The sequence below is a fragment of the Manis pentadactyla genome, chromosome 1 (genome assembly GCF_030020395.1).
Source record: "Manis pentadactyla isolate mManPen7 chromosome 1, mManPen7.hap1, whole genome shotgun sequence".
NCBI lineage: Eukaryota > Metazoa > Chordata > Mammalia > Pholidota > Manidae > Manis > Manis pentadactyla.
Genome location: NC_080019.1, coordinates 90,237,129 through 90,264,655, shown reverse-complemented (window position 1 = coordinate 90,264,655; position 27,527 = coordinate 90,237,129). Strand labels below are relative to the sequence as shown.

The 27,527-nt window shown below is 40.0% G+C and overlaps 1 protein-coding gene and 1 long non-coding RNA gene across 10 annotated transcripts in view; one reads left to right on the top strand and one right to left on the bottom strand.

Moving 5' to 3' along the window:
- Positions 1-27,527, top strand: part of VEPH1 (ventricular zone expressed PH domain containing 1) — a 181,962-nt gene that overhangs the window by 147,268 nt on the left and 7,167 nt on the right. For all 9 annotated transcript variants that reach the window (XM_036904114.2, XM_036904112.2, XM_057499473.1 and 6 more), the window contains one exon: positions 16,023-16,140. In XM_036904114.2, coding sequence (XP_036760009.2) covers positions 16,023-16,140 — 118 coding nt within the window. The remainder of the gene's footprint in view (positions 1-16,022; positions 16,141-27,527) is intronic.
- LOC130683274 (uncharacterized) overlaps positions 1-27,527 on the bottom strand; it is a 69,580-nt gene that overhangs the window by 38,635 nt on the left and 3,418 nt on the right. Inside the window, exon 2 of the long non-coding RNA XR_008996836.1 lies at positions 16,387-16,465. This is a non-coding gene — a long non-coding RNA (uncharacterized LOC130683274). The remainder of the gene's footprint in view (positions 1-16,386; positions 16,466-27,527) is intronic.

Genomic DNA, 27,527 nt, shown 5'->3' with positions numbered 1-27,527 from the left:
CAAGGGAGAGCAGTGTGAATCACAGGGTTTGAGAAAGGTTAGTCATGTTGAAACCTCCCTTTCAGAGCAAGCCAGGTGGGAATGGGGTAAATGGGAATTGGGTTTGGGATTTCAAAAGCCTAGATGGGGCTGGGGGTTTTTAGGCTTTGAAACAATAAGCTCAGATCTAGGAAAATCTGGCAGGCCATGTCTGAGATGAAAAGGTGAGGTAAGGAGATAAAAAGAAGGTTGAATAAGGATCTATCCAAAGAAGCCAGGCCATGGGATAAATCCAGTGATTAAGGGCCAAACTACATGAGAATACAAATTATCATAGGAAATTGCAGGCAAGGCAGTCGGGTGGGCAGACTACAGGAGGAATGTCTCAGGTGCAAATGTCTGGCATGCTCCTTGCTCGGTGAGCAAAGTGGTTGGGAGGACAGTGGACATTAAATTGGAATCTGGATTTTTAAAAGAAAAAAGAAAATGGTTCCACTGTAAGGAGAATGACATGAGCAATAATATGGAGAAGACCAAAAAACAATCACAGTGACGTCATGGTAAATATGACTCTAAGTTCATTCATTCAGTTAAAAATATTTTTTGTGAATGTCTGCTCTCTGCCAAGCACTGTGCAGAGACTGAACATAAACATGCCCTGCTCCAAAGGATACAAGCAATGTGCAAGTAAACAAAGGCACAAGGCCACACTGATAGATGCTGCAAAAAATAAAATAAAATAAAATGTCTGGAGAGCATGATGAAGAACGGGAGCCCTTGGGTGGTCAGAGAAGCCTCCTCTGAGCTGGTGTCAGATGACTTTTCCCAGCAAAGGGAACAATTTGCACAAAGGCCTTGAGAGCAAATAACCAAAACAAAACACAACAGCCAGAGGAAAAGAAAAAAAGGGCAAAACCTTGGCAAAATAATTTAGAGCATTCTACTAAAATCTAAATCACACACCCCATCAGAAAAAAGAAATTGAACAAGCACCCTCAGTGTTTATATTTAATTACAAATAATATAGATGTATCGTTATACTCATTGTTTTCATTATAAAACATATTCAAAAATAGAAACTTCAAAGGATAAGATGAAAATAAATAAAAATGGAAGTTCTAATATTTTCTTTTTCCTACATCACTGCGGATGGTCATGCCAACCTCCAAACCTCCAAGTGAACTCACTCCCCTTCCAGTGTTGGGAGAAGATAAAGGATCAGGGTGGAACCCCGTGGACAAAAAAAAGAGTTGGTCTAGGGGATTTACTGCCAGGTCAGAAGACAGGGCAAGGAGCTGCTGCGATTTGATTGCAGTCTGTGGGAAGTTCCCGAAGAACTTTGAGCAGCAGACATTGCCCAGCTTGTTTTCAAGAGGTCACTGGGTCTGCAGTGTGGAAGCCATCCAGAAGGGGCAAACGTAGGCTCCGGGTGACCACAAAGGAGACCACGGTTAAGCCAGAGGAGAGAAGAGAGTAGCTTAAACTGCAATAATTCAAAGCTTAAATGATTTCTACAGAAAGAAATAAATGACACATTCAGTATAAATTTTGTAGGTAAAGAGAAATAGCAAGAGAATGGGGGGAGGGGTGTAAGAGGGAGGGAGACTTAAGAACCCCTTAAGTTTAAAATGCCTGTGAGATGCCCCAGGCAACTGTCTAGTAGGTGAATGCAAAGCAGTTTAAGCCAGCAATATACATGAGGACACATGGGTACAGAGACTGTGAAAGCCAGGGGACATGACAGCACTGGGAAGACAGTAGTGAAAGGAAAAGGACTCCACTCAGAACTGAGTCCAGAGGCCACTTGAGAGACCAAAGCCCAGAAAGTGTAGAGGTCACGGATCTCAGTGACTGTCCAAGAAAGGGAGAGAAGGGAAGTGGATGGGATTCAGTGGCCAGATCGAGGAAGTTAAGTATAGAAAAGTGTCTGTCCAATTAGGCAACTTGGAAAGAGCAGTTTTAATGGAAGTTTAAGGGCAAGGTTCAAACTAGAGCGGGCAGGGAAATGAAATGGAATGAGGAAGGAGATACAGCCTCGTAGAGCGCTGTTGTATAAGCTTGGTGCTGACTGGGTAGGTCACGAAGGAAATGTGCAGATGGTTTAAAATGGGAGCCCCAGAGCATGTTTGTAAGCTGTCAGGATGATGCAATGGAGAGGATGAGAACGATGAGCAGATGAGAGGAAAAGCAATTGCATGCAGACCCAGATGATTTAGTAGATTCGATGGTGGAAAGATGAATGAGTTCCTTTTTTGGCTTTTCTTTTTCAGTGAAATAAGAGGTGAGATCATCAGCTGAAAGTGGGGTGGGGGAGAGAGGGGTGGAATGTTGGAGGTTTAAGGAAAGAGCAAGTCTGAAATGAAATTCCCAGAGAAAGGACTCAGGACCTTACTAGAAAAATAGAGCAGGACTGGTGGGTAATGAGGAACACCCATTTAGAATCTGAGTGACGAATTTAAAGCAAAATGGAAATATGATGTTTCCCAGCAGAGGTCAGCAGTTCAGGTGCTAAAATTGAGTTCACCCACTCTTGGGCTTTTGTCTTTTGGTTGAGGAGAAATGAAATGGTGAGAGTTTTCAAGACCAGGAAGATCCGTGTTGAGGAGCTTGAGGTAAAGAGGCAGACCAAAAGGAAAGATTTTAAGTGCTGCAGAGAAAGAGTCTACACATAGGAAACCCAATTTAAGAAACAGAAAGATGGTTTTTAGAGCCCAGAAAAAGGCAGTTATTTTCTCAATGAAGTAGATGATGGATGTGTGCTGACCTTCTCCTCGCAGCGCCACCACTATTCCGCTCAGACACAAGGGCACAAGCTCAGTCATCCAGCTGCTGCCCAAGGCTGAGGCCGCTAGGCAATGGCCTTGAGGCCAGATGAGGCTGATGGCGAGGACCAGGGGCGTTTACACCAGGCTCCCTGCATAGGGCCTGCAAAGTCAGGTAGCACTGGAGAGCGTTAAGCACGAGATGCGCTTTTATCACAGTCTGTGTAGTATCAGTGCATTTGCACCCCTCCTCCACAGCCACTTAATAGCTCATCTGGGATTAACGCCATTAACGTATGAGGAGAGGCGCAAAGGTGAAAAGTCCTTGAGAACACACACATCCTGTGCAGACTTTCAAAGCATGACTTTTATTGATGCCTTAGGACCACTGAGTTTGGAAGTCCAGCCAAATTCTAAACTTTGCCTCCCTAAATACTGTCTCTACTTCTTTGGATTTATTTTTTTCCCCTTAACAACTATACATGATAGCAATCTGTAGAACCCCTCATTTAAATAATTCCATACACACACTTTATCATATTAAGTGATTGCATATGATTTTATAAACACATTGAACCTAAGTGACAATTCCATTCACTATTAAAAAGTTAGGAAATTATTACTTTACACTTGGCTAACTGATACACACTATTAATATCCTGTACTTAGACTGTACATAACCTTTTTTAAACAAATTAAAATTGGGGTAAGAAATACTTTCTCCATTTAATTTAAATCCTGGCTTATCGCATGTATTTCCTTCATGTTTCACAAGCCAGACTGTCCTGTAATGAAGCATGTCAATTTTACTACTGTAGTGAATATCCCTTCACTGTCATCCAGATGTTCTGCATCAGTCGAGGAAATTTTTTTTTAAATCCTTAGAGAATAGTTAACAAAATAACTCTATTCCTGGGGGACCAGAGGTATGCAGTCCTCTGAAATGTCTGTTCTAATCCAACAGTGATTTAGGTTCTTTTCTTAGATAATCAGTGCATGAGTAAAACCTTTTTGTTTTTCTCTCAGTGCTGTCATGAATATGGTGTGAATGCCTACAAACGCTGGGCTCTAAACTATTAGAAAATAAATAGCACCTCTTTTCAAGCAAAGTGGAAGTGTAGTAGTTAGAAGCTCAGGAGATGGGTTGGAATCTTGGATCTACCACTTACTAGCTTTTTGATGTAAGTTCTCTTTCCCTGCAAAGAGCAAAAAATACCAGTACCCACTTCACAGGGATGTCATGTGATTTAGAAGCCAATACATTTAAACTTCTTGGAACATTGACTGGCACATAGTTAGAGCTCAATAAACAGTAACTTGTATTATTTTATTGCACTTCCATTGCAAGACCCCTCTAAACAAAATGGATGACAAGTTTCATATTGTGAGAATGATCCTTATTTTCCCAATAGCCAAAAATGAATCCAGACCCAGGTCTATTATTAAAGGAGACTTCAAACTGAATTATAGTTTTCCAAGTTAAAAACCGGGTTTCACTAAAGCAGTGGAACTTTTTCTTGGGTGGCTCATGAATGTACTCTAAAAACAATCCTGAAAGAGGCTGCTAAAAATGTTTTGAGCAAAGGCTGTGTCACTAAAGTGTGAGTAGCCATCCAAATTTGACACTTATTTCAAAACATGAAGTCTGAGTTTTCTAAAATATAAATAATCATAGCAATTCAGACATCTCAATACTAGAATATCAAGAAAGAGAACAATCAGTGGCATTATTTGCTTTTTCTTAAGACCTTGAAAGTTGCATGTAGATTGGCACACTTGCTTCTAAAGATTACCCTCTTTTCCTTACAGACTACAGAGTCATCTTCATTGTTTTGTTTTTTGTTTTGTTTTGTTTTGTTCTGTTTTGTTTTATTCAGTAAGCAAATGTTTCCTGGAGTCTATTTTCAATACATTTTTGCATTGTTATATGATTCTCAATCTAATTTTGGGTTCCTATTAAAGATGACCCTGAAGGGAAGGGGCCCTTGATAAAAAGTCCTCTGTTTAATACAGTCCACAGAATCATGTGATGCCTCATTCCAGGGTCTGCTCATCCCTTCTACAGTGCCCCTTATAGCCAACCCCAGTTGCTAATGCTGAATGTAGTCCCCTTTCTTCATGATCTTTCAACAGAGCTGATGGGAGGCATTAGAACACACCCCCACAATCTAGTGCTAGTTTCACTGAGATGTACCCAGACAGTGCATGCAAGAGTCCCTGGAGAGCTTATTTAAATGCAAGTTCCTGGGGCCTCTATGGATCTTGCACATGATACTGCTGGGGTGAGCCTGGGACTCTGCATCCTTTACAAGTGATTCAGGTGACTCTGAGGCAGGAGGTCCCACAGACCACTCTTACGCAACACAAGAAGAGAGGCAAAGGCAACTGGAACCCAATCGACTTGGCTTGAGTTACATCTCCACCATCAACTTGCTCTGGGAATCTGGGCATCCTGGTTAACTTCACTGAAGCTCAATTTCTTCATCCATTAAACTAGGAACAATTCCACCTACCTCACTACAAAGAAGTGGAAATGAAATGAGGTATTTAGTTAAGCACGCAGCAGAGCACCTAGCATAGAGTAAGTGCCCCATACAGAGCATCTGTACAACCTCTACTTCCTCAGCTTCAAAGCTGCAGTTAATTCACCTGTTTAGTCTTCTCTTTTCTGGATTCAAACAGTTTGGTTATCTTTGTGGCCTTGCTTTGAATTTTTTCCATTTTTACCTCCTTCCCTTACTGAGTGCTATGGTCTGTGTCTGATTAGAGCCCAGGGACATCACTGTAGGCCTATGTGTGTCTAATATTTCCCTAATGGACACACCTCCTTGCATTCCTAAATTTCAGCCTCTCATTAGAGTGCTCCATTTGCCCAGCTTGTGGTTTCCCATCCCTTCACCAACAGCCCTTTCACTCTGCTTCTCCCTTCAGCGTTCTCATCTTCTTATGGCCATTTCTTTACTCATAGAATTAAATCCTTCCTTTTATGTTTGTCATTATTCCCTCCTTTCTGCACAGCTCATTACATCCCTCCATCTGGCAACCTCATTATCCCATTCCACTTTTATCTCGTCATATCCTCACCATGCATGCGTTACTGGCGCCTCCATTCATGCAAGCAGTGCATTCTTTCTCTTTGCTTCTTATCACAACCTGCCCTTTCCACCCTCCCCATTAATGCTTCCATTTATAAATCACATTACATTCCCACTATATGCCTCGATCATTACACCCATCCATTTGTGCATCTCATTAGACCACTGCCCATGCACATTTCTATGCGTACTTCTGTTTGTACATCTCATATGGCCCCATCAAACATGTGCATTCATTACTCCCCTTTCAAATGTTCATGTTGCATTATATCCTTCTATGTTTGTATCTCATTACTTCCCATTTTCCTAGGTTTGACAACAAACTAACAAAAACAGACAGATAAGTATGTTACTGGCTTTTAGAAAATGAAATATGTTTCTCAGGCACCTAACATCAGTGTTTCTTAAACAATTCATTTCATTTCAAAACATTTCAGTCATTTCAGAAAAATTTACATATATTTATATAGTTAAGAGACCCCAAAGACTGCATTTTATATGCATAAAAAAGAGCTCCTTGTTTGTTCAAATCACCATCATTATCACTACTTTGTATTATCTGTCTACAGTTTACAAAGTAGTGTAATTACCCATGAGTTGATTTGTGGCAGCAACTCTCTCAAGGAGATAGCTTAGGGATCACAGCCACTTTACAGAAGTGCATTGAAAGCACCACGAAATTAAGGTATTTCCCAGTAACTTCTACTGAATGACAGTGGCAGGGCTCAAACTCAGATCTTCTGACTCCAAAACCTTTCTACCATATCACTCTGCACCAAAAAAACCTTATTTCTAAGTATCACTTTTATCATTTAATCCATCCTATAACACTTCCTTATGCTAGAACTTGGTATCAGCAGGCTTTAGGTTTGGTTTTTGCTTTCTAAAACAAAGCAATAACACATTTCAAACACATTTCTTGTCCATCTGCTTGTCTGAGTTTGAAGAGCTAAATAAAAGAAGCTTTAATATGAAGCCGCCCATCAAGAATAAATGCTCAAGTCAGGAAAAAGAGATGGCCTTTTAATGACCTCCACCGCGAAAGTCTCACGTGTGGGCAAAACAAGGGGACCCCTTCACAAGGGATCAGAGCCCCCCGCAGGTAGAGCCTTTCTTCCTCACAGATTCTGACCCCTGCCAGTCTTTTTGCTTCCCTGAACTGTGTTCTTTGCCTCACTTTTATTTTTCATTAAATTACAAAATAGCTCATAAATTCAGAAAAGTGCCCAAAGGCGATACCTACTCCCACCTCAAGATGGAAGAGATGTTTACATTTCTTCCATTTTTACTTCAAATATTTCTCTTTAAAAAAGAAAGAGACTGTTGCAAATACTCTCCTGAAGTTGGTGTATATTATTCCATGAATGTTTTAAAATTTTATGTATGTGGTATCACATTGTACATATCTTCTTCAATATGCTTTCTATGCTTAATGCTGGTTTTAGAATTTATCTGTTCATACATGTACAGCTAGATCATTCTTTTTTTTTTTTTGAAAGGGCATCTCTCATATTTATTGATCATATGGTTGTTAACAACAATAAAATTCTGTATAGGGGACTCAATGCACAATCATTAATCAACCCCAAGCCTAATTCTCAACAGTCTCCAATCTTCTGAAGCATAACGAACAAGTTCTTACATGGTGAACAAGTTCTTACATAGTGAATAAGTTCTTACATGGTGAACAGTGCAAGGGCAGTCATCACAGAAACTTTCGATTTTGATCACGCATCATGAACTATAAACAATCAGGTCAATTATGATTATTCGTTTGATTTTTATACTTGATTTATATGTGAATCCCACATTTCTCCCTTATTATTATTATTTATTTTTATTTTTATTTTTAATAAAATGCTGAAGTGGTAGGTAGATGAGATCATTCATTTTTGAATCTATAAAATTTTCCATTGTGTAAATGACCAGAGTTTACTTTATCCATTTCTCTATTGAGAGGCAGTTCAACTTGTCACATCTATCTTATCCCTGTTACTTCATTAATGCTTTTAACCCTGTTCTCTATCTGTTGAATGACTAAATGGAAACATTTTACATTCCCACATCATGGTAAGCAATGCCTTCTCCCTAAAGCCATGGTAGAGTCAGTTTTATCCCTTTTGTAACTCCTCCAAATGGTAAACATGTCGACAAAATGATAGTTCTTAAATAAAATTAGACCTTGGAAAAATGTTGGTATGCACTAGTGTGTTAAAATAATTGTACCTAAAGAGGGTGGTCTGATTCCCAGAACCTGGAAAGCCTCTCATGACAGCAGAAGGCAATAAAGAGGGAGAAAAATACAGTGTTTTCCACAGAAGTGTGGTTTATATTTTTGCCATAGTTTAAGAAGTCATTGGAGACTATTGCTAGCCCCTGAGGCAATCAGACAATATGATTGTGGTCATTAAAACTATAGCCTATTTCAGACGGGAGAAAGTGTTATTGGATGGTAATTCTTCCAGAAACTTCAGAGCCTAGGAAAGCCTTCCATAGTGGTGTGGAAAAGGAATTCTTCCTGTTGTACTGATGAGAATGTAAACTGGACAGCCATTCTGAAAATAATTTATTAAAACCTAGTGAAGTTAAGGATATGCATAATGTTTCATGCAAATTTTTAATGTCTCATGCAAACAAGGATTCTGGAGCAGAGCAGATATTATTATTTATGGCAAATAATCTCACCAGTTCCCCTGTGCCCAGTTGTTAACTCTGGGGCAACACAATGAGATCCAGCTATCATCCTACATGTACTAGGGTCTGTATTATAGGTAAAGAACCGTGAAAATATGAACCTGTATTTATATATGAGGTAGAAAGACCTTGCACCTTGAGAAAGATTCTGGGTTCTTACTCTTATCTTGGGGATGTAAACACATCTTTCCAGGGGGAAGATAAGACTAGGACTCCAGCTTGACAACCCAGGGGTACCTCCAAGTTCTGGGTCTCATCCCCACCTTGAATTGTAAACACCTACTTCTGGAAAGATAAATGATCTTTAGGTATTTCCCAATAACTACTACTATATGATCTCTCACTTTCTAATTAGTCATGAGTTAACTTCTAAGGCTTGTTCTGTTAGGCCAGGTCCCAAGTTTTAGCAAAATTTGTTCGGAGAGTCCAAACTGTGTGGGAACATAAAAACATTTTCTGTGCAGTCTTACGCATAATTTAACAATCCAGCAATTCCACTCCTAGTTATCCCAGAAAAATTCTTGCTCACATCCACAAGGGGGCATATATGAGGCTATTCATTGTTGCATGGCTCTGGAAAGTGCCAAGGTAGAGAGGTACCCTGGCTGCCCAGCACCAAGTGAATGTTTAGATAAAATGTGCTGAGTAGTGATGTGCGCTATGGAATCACGTTGCTGCAGAAGAGGCAACAAACTAAATACACACCCAATGCCTTGTAGAGATCTTGGGTGAAACAGCAAGGAAGAGAATGCAGTCTATAGCAAAACATCACCCGTGAAAATGACAAGCACACTAAACATTGCTACATGTTTTTCAAGAATACATACTTGTCCAAAGACATATATCAAACCCAAAAGAAAATGTATGTAAAGGGGAGGTGGGAGCAACAGTCTGGGAATGAGAGTGGTATCAGAGGTAAAGGGGTGAAATAAGACAAGAGGACCTTGCTCACAGCAAAATTGCCTGCATGGCTGAGGAGTATGGTTATTTAACTGACTTCCTAAGGAAGAAAAAGAAAGCTTCTTCAATGAGCTCTTTCCACATCAGCACCCTCTGAGGTCCAGTACCAAGTAGTAGCACAATGGACCCCCCTTATCCATGGGGGTACATTCCAAGATCCCCAGAAGATGCCTGAAACTATGGATACTAACCCCTATATGTACTCTGGTTTTTTTCCTATACTTACACACTTATGATAAAGTTTAATTTATAAATTAGGCACAGTAAGGGACTAACAATAATAATGAAATAGAACAATTATATTGCAATAAAAGTTATGTGAATGTGGTTTCTTTCTCTCAAACTATGTTACTGTACCACCTTTCTTCTTGGGATGGTGTGAGATGGTAAATGCCTACATGATGTTATGAAGGAGGTGAATGATGGAGCCACTGAGGGGAAAAGAATTAGGCTACTTCGGGACCGCAGTTGGTGGGGGTAACTGAACCTGCGGATAAGGGGGGACACTTGTACATAGTAGTACTAGATGCTCACTGCACCGTTGTTAAATGAAGGTGGCTACCATTAATCAGAAAAAAAGTTACTGCAATTCTTTGCTTTCCATTATGAAAGAAGACCCCATGTGAAGGCCAGCTTTCATTGTCAGTGGTCTGGTGACTAAGTTTTATTGCTGTCACCAGTGTTAGAAATGTCAATGTTTTCCTGTAGTTTAAATATTGGTAGTTTCTTGCCCTTGCTTCCACTCTGATAAAAACAATTTTCAGTCTTACTGGGTTAAAATTGAAAAAAAAATAAATTTGTAAAGAAATAAACTATAGGTTTAACAAACATTTATGAAGTTGAACCCAATTTGTCACCTTTGTTTTCTACTCAATCCTAATATGTATGTTAGCTTTCCCATAAATGTTTTATTTAAACTCTTGTCATGTTTTCTGCCAAAATTGTGTAACCAGATTATTTTTTCCATGATCCTTAGGTAAGTGTGAAAATGTGACTTTTTGAATCAAAGCAAATATTCTATCATATTTGTGGCTCTAAATGAAAGATTTGTTCAGAACTTCTCTCTGAAGGGCTTTCTTCCAGCGACTTGGAGCCAGACCCTTAGTCAGAATTTCCGTGACTGGCCAAGAAGCAGTTCAGTTCCTTCCAACATACTGGGATTCAAAGGATAGGAAGAAAGTCAAGTCTGTTTTCTGACCTATAGTGATAAGAAGCTTGCCACACTGACCTCATATACCCATGTGAACCTAGAGTTCCCTTACTAATCTGAGATAGGAAAAGGGAAAAGGACAAAAAATGGGATATAGCACATGTATGACATCCATACTGAAAACTGAAACACAGTATGAGTTCTTTGAGGTCAGCACCCTGCTGCCTCAGCTCAGTGTGTCTCCCACCTTTGCCTACCTCCCAACCTTCTGCCAAGTTTCAAATAAGCCTAACAAGTTCATTTTCATGCCTCATCTCTTCCTTCCATATTGTGCAATTTGGAATAATAACATCTCTGATTTTGAAGAATGGAATTTTTGCTCTTGCAACCAGATGATATATTTTGTCTCATGAAACCTAGCTATGATGGAAAAGTATGAGTATATGCACATGAGGATTGGCAAATTCCTCAAATACTAATTAACGGAGAAAGATCAGCCATCCTGACATCTGTTCCCCAGGGTGTAGGATTAATTTCCCAGTCAGTGCACATCAGAATAATGAGGAAAGCTTCTTAGAAATGCAGATTCCCAGGCCCAAACACAGACTTACTGTGTTCGGCTTCCAAGGGTGAAACCTGTGTCTGAGCCTTTGTAAGAAGTTTCCCTGGGATTCCTGACACCAACATTTCCTGAAAACTGGTGATCTGGAAAACCTGGGAGTCTTGAGAACAAGCAATCAACATACTACATTGATGGATTCAGACAAATATTCTTTTTCAGTCATTAATGTTTTATTGTAAAAACTGTTTTATAAAATTCCATAAAATGAGTTCCATATATACACATATTTTTTTAAACAAGATGTTCTGAAGGGGCTTAATAGTCATAGGTGAATAGACATGAAAATTGAAAACCTAAATATGCTATTCTTGATTTACATTAAAGATAAAATACATGTGTCTCAATTAACAAAAATTTCTAAAAATTAACTGAACCTCTGCATCAATGGGCAAAGTGCTATGCTAAATATTTTCAGAAGCTACCAAACACTATAGTTCTTCTTGCTAAGGAGCCTTAATCCAGTTGAGGACCAAAAGGGTCAGATCAAAAGAAGCTTAATAACAATCACAACCCAAACACAAAGACATATTCCCATCTTCCTTTGGGAGGAATGCCATTGACCCAATCAACTACCTTTTCCCATCCTTGGAATACAGGACAGTATCTCCTTCATCTATTTATCTCAGGTTCTTGATGTCAGGTGCTATCAATTGAATTCAATTGTAATATTTCTCAGAAATTGGAATCAATTAAAAATTACAGCATAAGATTCTTTAGAGTCTCTTTTGCTAGTTTATTCATTCAACATAGTGTTTCCTACAAAACACTCTGCTTATATAATGTGAGACAATATAAATAATATAAAGATAAACCATTAATTTTCTTCCTTCAATAAGCTTATTTCACACCCTTGTCTCATATAGTTAGAAAATGTGCCCTGGAATTAACCATAAAGACACAAAGCCTTACTATTACATGAAAATGTTGGGGATCATTAAAAAAAAAACCTTGTTTTCTTTTCTTAAAACATACTTGAGGTATGTGCCTAGGATTAGTCCTGTTAACCACAGACACACAGAGCTCATGAGGCAATCCTATGTTTTGTATCTATGCAAAAATAACTTTAGAACAGAATTTAAATGTGCCAGAACCCAAAGTTCTTCCAGATATATGCTTTCACTAATTTCTGGAAAATTGCTTCCCTCTCAGTACCCTCTCACAGTACATAGACCACGTTATAAGATTCAGAGGCCACTTTACACTTTCATAGAATCCATAGCATTGACTCATGCTGTCATTGTAATCAAAATAATGTTGCAAATATGTTCTCATCTTTCCAAGCTGCTTGGCTTATTTCTCCCCTAAAAGGCTTTGCAAGACAGTTTTTAATATAGTTTTTTAAATTCCCATTAATGATTTTATTTTTAAACCATAGAAACAATCATCCATTTTCAAATATCATTTTACTTCCAAGGGCTTTTATTCCTTTTGAATTAGATGGTGTTTATCAAGAGAATCTTTCTTAATGCATGCTTACTATGATCATACATCTTTTTCTTTAAGTCAACAGAAATTATTTGAACTTTGATATTCTTCAGGTTTTGTTGAGGCCTGCTTTGGAGTGGAGATATGATTTTCACTGAGGACTGGCCAACAGGGTGTCACCTGCCCTTCCTCATGATGTAATCTTTACATTGATTCCTAATGCTACATAACAGCTTACCACAACCCTAGCAAACTAAAACAACACCTGTTCATTATCTCACAGTTTCCTTGGGGCAAGAGGCTGCTGATGACTAAGCTGGGTCTCACAAGCTCTCACAAGGCTGCATTCAAGATATTGGCTGGGCTGTGCTTTCATTTGGAAGTTCAAGTGAGATGTGTCTGCTTCCAAACTCACTCAAGTTGTTGTCAGAAATAATTTATTTGGAGTTATAGTCCTGGCTGTTGGCTGAAGGCTGTTGTAGGTACTAGAAGCCACCCACAGTTCCCTGCCATGTGGCCCTCTCCATAGACAGTATACAACATGGCATCTTGCTTCCTCAAGGCCAGCAGTGAAGTTTCCCTATACATCTTCCAGCAACACAGGTCTTGTGTGTGTGCATGTGTGTGTATGTGTGTATATACATAATAACATAATCATGGGATTAATATCTTACCACCTTTCCATGTTCTTGGTGAGAAGCAAGTCACAGGTCCCTCCCACACCTATGGGGAAGGGATTGTATAAAGGGATGAACCCCAAGAGATGAGAATTATTGGGGAGGTCATATCATAGGGTCTGTCCACCACAATCCCTCCCGTTAAACTAAAATACTCAGGGCATGACTCTACTTAGATATGAATGATTTTTATTACTCTTCTGGAGTCTATTTGTCTTAAAGGAAGCTTGCTATTAATACTAAATAAATCAATTCTAGTTCTCTCATCTTAAAAAAAATGGAAGCCACATTGCAATTCTTGGGCAAAGCTGGGGAAGCTACAGGAACCAGGAGGGTAAAGAAGGCAAGCAGGAGAAAGAAATAATGACCTCAAGCACATTTAAGAAGTCAGAAGTCCATAAATTTAGGTATCACTAGCTATTGGTTTGCATTTGTTTGTTTTGAGATTTATTTTGCTTTGATTTTCACCAATATTTGGAACTATGTGTGTTTCATCTGTCTCTTGTTATTGTTGACTTCAACAGTTAATAGAATTATCGCCTATCTTCTTTACTCATTTCCCTTTGCACAAAAACCAAATCCTCTGAAGAAGTAAGCCTGCTTTTGACTTCAGAACCCAAACATTTGGGTGTAGCTTGCCATCTGTCTTAAACTTTTTAAGCAACTTTTTGCCAAGACAAATGTGAATTCTAAGCAACAACCTGGGACATACCTGGTCTCAGAACAGGAAAAATAAAGGAACCTTTAAGTATTATTTTAAGTACTTTGTTTGCTAGCAGTGTTTGTGGTGAATGAAAAATTGATCCTTAATTGTGTGAGAAGTAGAGAGGTGATCTGCATGCCAAGAGGCAAGTACAGACTTCAGAGACTTAGTAGTTTTGAAACTGGTATTTATGAACATCTGCTTTTCCCCCATAAATTTTAATATGGATTTCATCCTTTGAAACCTACAAAACTCCCAGGTGCTTCTTCAGTCTTTATTTTGGGAACATGGTTTTTTTTTAAAAAAACCCTTTTATTCCATTGAACACATTCAAGACCACTTTTGCTAAAACAACATTCATACATACAGTGCCTATTAGAATGCCTAAAAGATGGTATTAAATGTTTGCAACTCAAAATGCTATATTCAGTAGGTTGAAACTCCAAAATATTTAATTCCAGAACACAGCCGTAACAGTCTTAATAAAAGATGCCTGAAAATAGTCATATCCAGTCCCAGTTTTTGTCTTCCATTTTTCCACAAATATTTATTTAATGCTTGCTTATTTCACAGGTATTTTTATTGCTGGGTTATAGCAGCCAATACAACAGACAGAGTCCCTGCCTTCATTGTATTTCTGTTCCAGGGAGTGCAAATGTCCTCTATAAAGAATCCCTTTAAAATTTTATAATACCATTCATACAGTTCATTGGAAAATTTTGTGCTGAGCCTGCAAACCAATGCTGTTCATCCATTCCTGATGTTGGACTAGGCTCTAGGGATACAATTGTGAACAAAATAGATATGTTTCTGCTCTTAAAGAGCTTAGCATTTAGAAAACCTCTCACCTCTGTCAGAAAAGATGTAGATATAGGGAGCCAGATCCCTCGGGTAGGATCTGGATAGCTACTTGACTGTTTCTATTTTAGATCCACCTTAAGTAGTGCAAACACTGCCTCCATGCCTCAGCTCTTGGCATACTAAGAGCAGTTATTACAGGTAGAAGATAAGAATGTGTGGACCAAGGGAAAGAAAGAAAATCACAGCTCAACAGGGGACACACACGTAAGTCAGAGGGGCAGGTGCCCATGTCTTTAATGCAAAATCATTAAATCTCTCTTAGGAAAGCAACCCTTTATGAGTACAGTTCTGGCCACCCTGTAGCAAAGGATACAAGTCATTTACATAATAGGAAAGCCTCAGGAGGACAGTAGAGCTATTAAATTTGGTTAGGCTAATAGTTTTCCATCCTTTTACAGTGTAATGGAACCTCTCTCTGCCTCTTACACAGGAACCCGTTGGCAGGGTGCCACAGGGCACATCAAACATGGGCAGTTTTCTGGGTGTGTCGATTCTACTTACCCATTTGGAGAGGGAAAAGTTAATTAATTTACTGATCAGTAATTGGAGACATTATTTTCCACTAAAACTAGTTCAGCCATATGATGGGATAGAATGCAAAATCTGCATACACTTTTAAAATAAAGTATAAAACTAAAAGAGTCCCCCCATTTTCCATCAGCCCCCTTCAAAGCCAAGCTAATAAAAATAATTTTTGGATGCGGATAATTGATTCTCAATTCTGTAAAGTGTAAGTAAAAGGCAAATCCCCTAGCAGCATTCTTTTCAGCCACACTGCCACGTTGGTGCCCCTCCTTCTCAGAGACTTTGGTGTTATCATTAGATGCAAGAAAATTCTGGGCCACTTCAGGTTCTGACACTTCACCCCCCAGCCCTGGGCCCACGCTCGCTGCCCTCTGCATTTAAGAGAACTCCCTTGGAAGAGTTTAGGATGGCGGCTCTTTTCCAAGGTGGGTCAAGAGTGCTTTTGGCAATGTTCTCCCCTTGTCCTGAGCACTGAGTTTGAGCTTCCATGTCCCCCTTTATCCAGGCTCAGAATGCTGTGTATCAGGCAGATCAGCTTATCTTCTTTGCCCTTTGTGTTCCTGAAACAGGACCTGGACCAGGCACAGCTCCATCTGGAAGAAGTGAGGTTCTTTGATGTGTTTGGCTTCAGCAATGCAGCAGGAGCATGGCAGTGCTTCATGTGCAACAACCCCGAGAAAGCAACTGGTGAGAGCCCCCTCCCTGAGGCTGAGAGTCATCTGTGCCCCTGGGATTCCCGGGGATCTATGGCCTTGCCATTCTGGCTGGCCTGCTCCTTGCCCAAATACCCTAAGCTGTACTCATGCACAGAGGCGAGCCTGATCGCTTCTGCTTCATGCTGAGAAGGCCATCTCACCAAAGTGGGAGTGAGGAAAAGCAAACATGTTGAGAGGGAGAGATCCCTAGGCCGGAAATGAGCAAGTGAAACATTACCTTCCATCGGGATGGCTACTAAGAGAGCAGTACTGGCCGTTTTGTCCTGAAAGCACTCTTCAGTTCAACCCAGATGACCCTGAGGGTTAGAGAAAACATACAGTCTGTCCAGAGCCCCAAATAAATGAAACCACACTAAAGGAATGAATGAGCACAGACCATATCATCTCATGGTCATGCCTTAAACTTTGCTTGATGATTGGTGTGAAACATTTGAAGAGGGAGGAATTCTTTGAGGAATAACTTCCCAACTGGTTATTCACCCTCCCCACCTCCTTCCTGCTGCCCAAGGAATTTGGTGGACTGACCTTGCTTAGTGCCGACCAGCCAAGCTGTATGCTAGACCTGTCAGATACCTTATGCTCATCCTAATATTATCTCCATTTTACTGATGGAGAAACCAAAGCATGGAGCAATTTGGTTAACTGCTTGAGGTGAGACAGTTAATAACAGCAGCAGGATTTGAACCCACTCTGACTCTGGAGCCCACTGTCTTAACCATTTCACCATTCTGCCTCCTGATTACACTTGCCTGGATCTGACCAGTGCAAACAGGGTGATATTAAGTCCATCTTCAAAAAGTTGTGCTCTCCTTGGAAATGGAATATTTCACCACTAATTCGCACTCTGAGAGGACACAGTTCTCAGCACTGACACTGCTCAGGAGCTGCAGTTTAGACCAAGAAAAAATACTGTTGAGCACAAAGCCACTTTGTTCATGAGCCATCCTCTCGAGAGCCATTGATTATACCAACTGTACCCATTCCTTTAGTTTTAGGCTTTTGTGCATCTTAAAGATTACTGATTGTGGCAAGTCTATATCCTCTTGCTGACTGCCAAGACACTGAGGCTGAGTTGAAAAAATGTGTTTATTTGGCCAGATGGAGATGTGAGGGGCTCACAGAGAGGCACCAATTAAAGTGTATTACCACAGAAAGAGTATGGAGGGAAGGAGACTGGCAGTTAAGGATGGCAGCCTTTGTGAGGCACAGATTGTTAGCTGATTACAGAGTCTGGATTGAGCTGATGCCAGAGCGAACACCCCAATTTTTAAAAAGTTAATTCGAGCAAATAGGGAATTGGGGAATTGTATGTCTCCATTTTAAAACTTCCCAGTTTAGACCTTATTTCACCTATGAAAAAAGAGCATAAAAGAAACTTTATTTGAGAGCATGGCAAAGTAAATGTGCTTATCTTAGTAGCTCTGAGAGGCCTTTAAGAATTTTCATTTCAAGTAAGCTGAGTCCTTAGTTCAATAAACATTTCATCGTATCTGGCCAAGGGAGGCCTGAGAAAAGGGACTGAAAGTTAAAAACACAAAGTGTTCCTTTAGTATATGTTTTATAAATTCACTGCCATGTACTTGAAAAGAATATTTTGCACATTTGCTCTTTCTTATTTGTGTTTCTCACAGTTAAATATAGACTGAGAACATATAACAATAAAAATTCAAACAAGGCCCAATATTTTATAACAGAACATATTGAATCAAAATGTTTAGCCTTGAAAACTTCAGTGTACTTAGATTTCTTTGCTCACTTCCTTTTGCTACATGGAAGGAGATTTGTGTCTGAGGGGAATCCTACGTTAAACTATTATTTGCACCCAAAACTCTTGACTCCCTGAAAAGTTTATATAAATTGTTGAGCTCATCTTCTCATTTTTATATAAGCACATAGATTATATATTTAATCTAAGTGAAATGTCTAACATAATATTGCTGACACATATATTATTCATGGAGATGATGTTTGCCTTCATGTTCTGCTTAAATTGTAAGATTAAAGATGATGAAATTGTAGGAATAAATATTTTGTCATCTGGTTGTGCACCACTAGTGTAGTAATTGCACCCACTTTTCGCTTACGTAATGCATGCTTGTTGCATTGGTTGAATGCCTTCTACAGGCTTCATTTGGGATAAAATATGAATAAGGTACAATATCTTTGCTCTGAAAGGATTCATCATCCAGTTAGGGCCAGAAGACATATATATGGAAAAATCTGGCATGCTTCCTTGTGAGTTTTAGCATGCAATGATTACTTGTTGAGTCAGTGAATGAATGAATAACATTTAGAAATGGCCACATGAATGTTAAAATATTTCAAGATTGTGATTATGTGTTAACCACGTCAAATGCATCACTAGACCATACCCAGTGCCTTCTGAATCTGGCAAATGGAGGTCAGTGCTTCTTTCCTCCTTGAGCGAAGTCACTATATGTAAAACAATGAGTTCCGACTGTCTTTGCAGCTGATGTACTGTGCCTGAGTCCTGTTACTGCTCTGGGTTTCATCAGCAGCCCTGTAGGGTCTGGATGCCCTGGCAGCCTCAGGGAGGAGGGGGCTATGGAAGTAGGACTGGAGTCTAGGACAAAGGACAAAGAAACTGGAGCTGGGTTTGTGTTTTCTAAGGGACTAACAAATGATACCATAACTGCTGTGAAGTATTCATTGTTCCAATATTTATTTTTGAAAAATGTTGGCCAGCATCCTCATAAATGAGATAGAAAATATAAAGCAACTAGAAAATTTCAATTAGACATCAGGAAAGGCATCCTGAAATTTAAACCCTTCTTAAGAAAAACTGTATGGACTAAACTATGAGACTCCTTCAGAAATGGACAGCAAATCAGCAGACTTACATGGTCACCTTAAGTACATTCCCCTTTTCAGATAAAAGTCTCTTCACCCTTCTGACTCCCACTCATATTCCCACCAGCTCCATCATCAACACACAGAAATTTACAGGAGTTTGATATCTGATGTTCAATAAACTATGTTTTTTACCCAATTATGTGCAGATAAAATGAATGCTAGAGTAGTCTCAAGGTCCTGATATATTTATTATTGCTGGCATTTATCATGCTGATTATGTGCTGAGCTTTACGTCCATTTTTCTCATTTTCTTATCATTACTGACTCCATTTTAATGAGGAAACTGAAATACAGAGAGGTTAAGTAATTTTCCTAAGGTCACACAGCTATCAAGGGGTAGAACCAGGATTTTAATCCAGGCTAATTCCTGAACCTGAAATTTCAACTTCTAAGGGTAGATTCCAGTTAAGGACATGGAATATTGAAAATTCCAAGAACAATTATTCATAATGTTGTAATTATTAGAAATACCAAGAAGCAAAGTACCTCCTGGATGATTTATTGTACTTAAAGAAGAGCAGGGGCTTTGGGAAATGATTTAAATGAGGGAAATGGTCACAGTAGAAGCTATTTCCAATCCTCCCAATTGCTGATTCAGTTTCTGATAATCATTGTATAAAAGTACAGAGTAGAAGGTTAAAAACTCACTGAAGTAACTCAGGAATGCTCAGGGATTTGCCAATCCCATTACTCCATATGAATGAGAGAAGAGAGATTGAGCAAGTAGAGGTGACAGAACAGAACTCATGCCTGGAAAACAAGCCAGTCCACTTTATCAGTTGCTCTCATGTCTTGGAACTGCTGGTGTATTTAACAGTAAGAGTTAGTCAGTCGGACAGTCCTGGAACACATCTGGCTTTCTATTCAGTCACAGTTTTTAAAAAGAAAAGGGACAACCAGGTCATGACTTGCACTCTTGTTTCTTGAGACACAAGATGCCTTTGTTCTTACGCCCCACACAAAACAACTGGGAGATGGCCTGGCTTTGGCACTCGTGTCCTCTATAAATCAGACGGTTCCCCAGTGTGATCACTGTCTTAGTCACTACATATTTAGATATGAATGTGATTGTCTGTGGGAGATCTCCTTAGGTTATAAAAGAAAATGAGAGAATTTTTTTTCCAGGTGATCTTCTGTCATGATTCTTCCTGAGAACTTGATTTCACATATTTGTGGTAGAAGAGCTTGCTGTCCATTAGATCACATGGGCAAATAGAGATGGCCGCCAAATGGTATTAGGAAATGAAAGGCCTCTGCAGGATTTTCTTAAGATACTACAAACTCGTAACTGCAGATGTGACCCTCTCGCTGCACACCTTCAGCATGAGCTCCGTGGGTTTTCCACGCCAGACATCCACTTGAAAACAGGCTAACTGACCTCTGAGGCCCTGACATGTAGGACCCGAATAGCCTCATGAGCCCATTAGTATGAAAGTTTTCCACTTGGTTTCAATGTCAACTTTCACAGAACTTTAAAGGTGAGAAAAGAAAATCCATTATGGAATTACCCAATGGCTGGGTTTGTCTTCTGATGCCTTCCCTCCTACCATGTGTTAGAATACTGTCTTCTATGTTAAATGCTGTCAGAATACCAGAAACAGTGCAAGGTTGTGTAGGATAACTTCACATTTTCACATTTATATACTGCTAGTGACTGCTAAATACACACACTGCTAGTGACTGCTGAATACTCATTGATTATATAAAACTAAACCGCAGCTTATTTTTCGAAGATGCCTTGAATTATTTAATGACAAAATAAATACACACCTAGTAACACAGATCAGTTATTATCCTGAAGTATTTTTCCTTTTCCCCCTTTCCTCTTCCTCCTGTTTTATGAGTCTCTGGCACGGGCATGCTCTTTCTCTTAAACCTTCCCACATGCTTACATCTCTCTTTCTCTCAGTCTCCCTCTCTCTGTCTGTCACCCACACACACCACCTCCAGACAATAAATTCCTCTCCTTGCTGGCCTTTCTGTTCTAAGTTCACTCTTCTATTATGTACACAGCATGTTGCCATCAAGCTTCCCCACCAGACTGAGGAGAAGAGCCATGGATTATTCATTTTTGTATGCTCTGCCCGATACCTGAAACAGAGTAGTGTTTAACAAGTATTTGGCATATAGATGAATGATTAATTCACAGATCATGTAAGTGATGGAATGGCTATGGTAGAAATAGGATTTGTTTTGAAATGCAATTTTAAAATCTAATACTTTCTCAAAATTAAAAAAAAAACGCTTTTGAACTGAAACCTTGAAAAAAGCAACCTTTGCAAAATAAACTTTTATAAGAAGAAAATGTTGCTGTGTACAGGTTTCAAAACTTTACGGATACTCAATTTTAACATTTTACTAAAAGATTTCCATACACACAGAATCCATAGAAAACTTGCTAATAACCTTTGAGCCCCAATGAGAAATATGCTAAGATCAGTAACTTAACACCCTTCAGGAGTTAATTTCAATTTTTCATGCAGCATCACTTGCCTCATTCTTCTGCCCTTCCATATTGGATCAATAATCTTATTTTTATATAGGGCTAACATGTCTGATAGGCATTATACTTACTGCAAAACATTAGTCACTCCATGGTTATCCACAAACAAATCATTTATGAAAATGTGTCCTTTTCTACTTGGAGAATAAGCTGAGTCAAACCAATACACAGAGGGGGAGAAACATGCTTTAGAAAAGCAGACTAGAATAAGTAAGTCAGTCTCTTATCACTATACAGGTTTGAGATAATATTGATTTAAAGAATTTTTATGTAGTTTTTAAAATAAAGAGCTCTAGTCATCACCTTTCAGAGTAATCCTAATTTGTTATTTTCCTATGTAAATACATTGGGAATGAAATTTGTGTTTCAGCCACAAAGTCATCTATGTAAAAGACATACAGGTGCTTTTGGCAACCAAGGACAATGAAGTCATTAAACATTTCAATAGGGTGGTCATTTTTTGCCTCAGATCTTATTCTTCCCACCATCTCACAGTATAGGTGATCCTTTTCTCTTTATTCAGTTTCTTCCTCCCAGCTGAATCTTCCCATTGGCTTTTAAACACACTAAGTGGCTTGACCTCTCCTTTCCCTCCACTGACAGCCCTATGTCTGGCCTCTGCTTTAAAACCAAAAGAGGTATCAGTGCTCAGTCTCTGCATTTTCTCCTTGCTGCTTCCCCTTCTGATCCAGCCCTCTCTGATCTGGCTTCAAAGCCCATTATCTTGATGGTCATCAAAGTCATGCAAGTCACCCACGCACAGTATGTGTTTCAGCCCTTGTGCTACTTGCCTTGTGGCAGCATTCAGTTCTGTTGACCAATTCCTCCTTCTCCAAACTCCCTTTCGCTGGTGAGACACAACACTACCCTGGCCTCCCTCCTGCTCTCTAGACACTCCTTCCCAGCCTCATTCCGAGCCCACCTTTCTCTGTCCAACTCTTCAACATTAGGGCACCTCTCTTCTCTGCACTGTGCCCACTCCCCCCAGTACATCTTCACTGTTTTGGGAGCTTCAGAAACCACTTTTATGAGACAACTTCCAGACTTAAATCTGCAGCCAGGCCCCTCCCCGGAACTCTAGACTTACATCTCCCATCCCCTACTTGACAGCTGCAAAGGTGCCCCAAACTCAGTTCACTTAAATTAAAACTCATGCTTGCCTTGCCCCACCCCTAAAATATACTTGGTCTTCTTCCAGAATTCTCAGTAAACTCATCCATTGCATCAGTCAAAGACCCACTGCCCCCTCTCGGACCCCCATCCAATCCATCACCCAATATTGTGGATTTTACCTTCTCAGTTGCTCTCAACTCTGTCTACCTCTCTCCACCACCTCAGGGCACCTCTTACCTAAAATAAGGGAAATAAGTCTCCTGAGCTACTCCAGACCCTTACAATCTGCCACCCACACTACAGCCAGAATGATCTCGTCAGAGAACAAATCTGATGGGGCCATCCCCTGCATAAAACCTTGCAGTACCTTCCCACAGCCCTTAGCTTAAAGACGGAACTCCATGCCCATCCCAGCCTCACATGCAGTGGTCTTTCCCAGCCTCTCCAGCCTCATCCTGCCCCACATGTCATCTGCTCTCTCTCTCTCTGCTCTGGCCAAAGGACCTTCTTCTTTCAGTTTCCTGTATACACCACACCTCTTCCTGCCACTGGTCTTTTATATGTGCTTCATTTTCTGCCTGATTGCCCTTTCTCCCCTCTTGACCTAGTTAATGTAGATCTTAGCCTGGTCATTACAACTCCGAGTCACTGCTTCAGGGCTGCCTTCTGTGACCTCCATGACTAAGACTAAGGGCCTCAAAGCACCTCAAAGCTCTCTTCAGAACACTGGGTATGGCTGTTGTCTTGTTTTTTCACCTGTGATTATCTGATTAATGTCATTTCCTCCAGTAAATAGTAGCTACTGTAAAGGGAGCATTCCTCATCCATCCTTCCATCTTCAGCCCCAGTGCACAATAGATGTTCAATAAATATTTACCAAATAATTGAACCTCCAACGTTTGTGACTTCTCAAAAAAATTTTGGTAAAACTTTTCTCAGGCAAATGGTGACAGAAAAACAAGTCAATGAATTCACAGTGATTTGTTTTAAGAGAAAAACATTATTCCTATGATAACATTTCCAGTGTACCTTTTGTGTCAATGTATTCTTTGTATAAACAATATCCTCTTAAATGAGTTCTTTTCAAAAGTACTATGAGAGACTGTTTAACAGAGGGTGAGGTAGTGTATGTGTGTGTGTGTGTGTGTGAGAGAGAGAGAGAGAGATGGTGTGTCTTTGACAGATAACCTTCCAATGCAGACATTGTAAACTTCAGTTTGATGCCAAATGTTGAGTCATAACAGATGCAACTTCTGTTACATAATTCCATAGAAACATTGTAGACAACATCTTAGAATGATCTAAAATACCAAGAATGTTCAGGCAGGTGGGACAAATGGCTAGGATTTGCTCAGTTCATACAACCCATTTAAGGTGACCCTCATATGGTACATGCATGTCAGATCTGTTTTCCCCCATGCCAGAAAATCTCTGCAATGTACAGGTAGTATGGGAAAGCACTCAACATTTAGCACTGTCTAAAATCCTATGGCCAGATATTGCCAGTAAAACCTATCCACGTGATCGTATTAATGGGATGACAGTGTGGGAAGTGTGTGTGGACCCTCCCCTGTTCACCATTCATTTCTAAGACTGAGCAATTATCTCCATTCATTGTCACCATCCTTGATCTATTCCCATTGGTCCCTGTCAGTTATCACTAAGAAAATCTGGGCCAATCTTCCTTGATAGCTTCCCATAAAGGCACAAAAGTAACCATACTTAATGCTCAGAACTACTGAACAAGTGACCTTCTTAGCAAGTGGTGTTAGAATTTTTGTTTCACTGATAACACAATAAATGAGTCAAATTCTGCAGACATTGATTCTGAGCATTTTCTCTGTAACTCTACTAATTTAAACAAAGGACATATATATGATCTTATACTGCTATTCTGTTCTTTACCTTCATGGAGAGGACATAACAATTTTCTTCCCACTGTTGGTTTTGCAATTTTACTATTTTGTATGTTATCTATTACTGCCATCTACCATAAGGTGACTATCATGGTAGGTGACCTTGTTAAAAGTGCAAGGGCCTTTACCCCACCCTGAAATCATGCTTCAGTAGGTTTGGGATGTGCCTTGGAATATGCCATTTACTAAATCAGCAGGTATAATTCCAATATAGGTGACCCTTCAAACATAGTTGGGGAAACATTGCTGTGTGCACTTAAAGTAGTAGCTCTGAGGCTTTTTAGATCAACATTTCAGCAATTGATAGATAAGCCTAGAAAGCATACTGCATTTTGATGGGTATGAATTATTGAGAAAAGAAGCTCTCAAAGTGCCCTCCGAGGGTCACCATCAGATTGAGTTTGGTCCCTACAGCATCTTGTATGATGTTACAATTCCAGTGCTAGACTATTCTTCTCATTTATTCACTACTGGTAAGGAGACATGGCACTGTAAAGTAGTGCTTGGATATTCATGAGAAACATGCCTTTCATTACAATCCTTAGTGATTTCAGAAACCACAGATGCTGAGTCTACTAAATGTGGCTCCCATGACCTCCTCATTTAATGTTTCTGTCCCTTTTTAAGCATACCCTCTGTAATCATAGCTGGCTTCACTAGAACTGCCATGCACACAAAAATCAATAAAACCATGGAAGGGAACTGAAGTAAACTTGAGGCTTTTTGAGTAAATTCTCCACAGACTGTAATTGTAATTCCCAGAAGCAGTGATTTTAAGGGAAATTTTTTTAAGACATACTTTTACTCAGCTCTTGTTTAAAACCTAAGTACTGGAGATTTCTATTTTTTCTTCCAGAACATTCCTTCTTTTGAAGGCATTTATACTTAACAATTGGGAAAGAATATTGAAGAATTCAAACATCACAAATTAGATTCATGACTGTCCCAGTTAGGGGTTGTTCATGCACAATGCAATGCTCTCGAGACAAAAGTGACATAAGCCAAAAAGCACACAGGTAAAGGAATTTCTGAGTCGGGGTGGAAGTCAGTATGCGACGTGAACAGTAGTTATGTGGGAGTTACATCTACTGTCATAAGAACAAGCAGGAAGTGTGGAAGAAAGGGAGCAGAGCGAGCACAGATGTGGGAACCACTCCTGGTGAGCCCAGGCCATGGCCGCAGGGGCTTGAGAATGGCAGTCTGGGTGAGTACAGGGGCCAGTCACTCAAAAACACAAGAGTTCACCTCCCTGTTGGGACTCTAATTTCCTCTCACACTTTAAATTCAAAACCTATGGTCCTTGAATTTTAAAAAAGAGTTGCTTGTCTCACTCTGAATTCTCTCACTATTCCTGAGTGATTTCATGTAGGTTTCATTATATTCTTGATTGGATGGAGGGAGGCAGGTTTTATACTAGAGACATTAGCATAGGAAATTTATAATCAGCACCTGTTCATCATCACCACAAAAGCACGATGGTGATCATTTCATGTTGCTGATGATTGTTGTCACCATGATCATAATGATAGTAGCCTCAATGTACTGATCTCTCACCATGTGCCAGGCACTTGGTTAAGCAAGGCCACTGTTAAGCTTTATGACACTTTTGTGTGCCTTTATTTATGGTGGATGAAGACCACTTGGGGATATATGGCTTGAATAGCAAAACTCAGACTGGATTTCATCCCCTACTCACACCTTGGATGAGTGCTCTTGTGCAGTGGACAACCTGCACAGATGTTTGGTATGTCATTAAACATGACAACGCTAGAAAGCAGGAGACTAAAGCTCAGTAAAGTTAAATAACTTCCCAAGACCAATCAGCTGTTAAATCAGATTCTGGACTTGAACTAATGTCGGCCCCCAAAGTCACTGCCCTTGCTCCATGAACTATAGACCTATACCAGAGAAAGGTTTTGGTACAGCCATACATGATTTATTAAAATAAGGAATAACATATTTCTCAGTACACTATGCTCAAATAAATTTTAATTGGCTAAAGACACATTCAGAATTGCAACAAGGCTTAAAATAAAATGGAAACCTTGAATTATTGAACTCTGGTGCTCTTGAGATAAAAGGGGTTGCATGAAGACAGAAATTATTTTTGATTATCTTACATTACAAAGCATTAGATTCCACTTTGCACAATGTCTGAGGAGCTTTAGGACTGGTCTTTCCTTGGATCTCACCCCTCATCTCCTGATCTCCAAGCCCCACCAGGTTCCCCTCACATAGAATGAACTACAGTTCCTAGAATGCATTTCATGCCCTCACTCTGAGCCTTGGCCCTGTGCATGTAATTTTAATTTTTTTTCAGAATACCCTTCCTCCCTTCACCTTCATCACCACCTCTTGTCCCTCTGAACTCAGCTCAGACACATCTATGTGAGGATATTTTCCTGCATCCCACACCCAGGTTAGAAGTGTGTCTCCAATGTGTTCCAGGCTCCCTTACCTCTGCTTTCAGTTACATTCTACCCCTGGGCACACCTACAGGAGACTGGAGGGAGGGGGCAGAGGGAGGTCAGGTGACTGATTCCCGGCTCCCTCCCAGCATGGCCACTACAGGTTGCCTGGGTCCTCAGCCCACCACCGCAGCTCCTGTGGGGAAGCGGCCTCCATACTGGTCTCCCTCTGGGTCCTAACTGTCTGCTCACTTTCTGCTTCAGATAGAGGGGTGCTGTGCCTGCCCCTGGTCCCTGACCCCAGAGTCCTGTGGTGCTATTCCTACATCTTGCCCACATCTGTGTAAATAGCCCCTTCATTAACTCACCTCAGTCACCCAGTTTGAGATGCTCTCTGCTTCCTGCCAGGACCCCGTGTGGTAATCGCTGATCCCATCTGGGGTCCATGAGGCTTCATGCCTGTGCTGGCGAGATCTTCACACTCTAGGCCCCTCCTAAGTTCCTTAAGAAAAGTCAGGTCCTTTCTAACAGGGTTTCTAAAGAA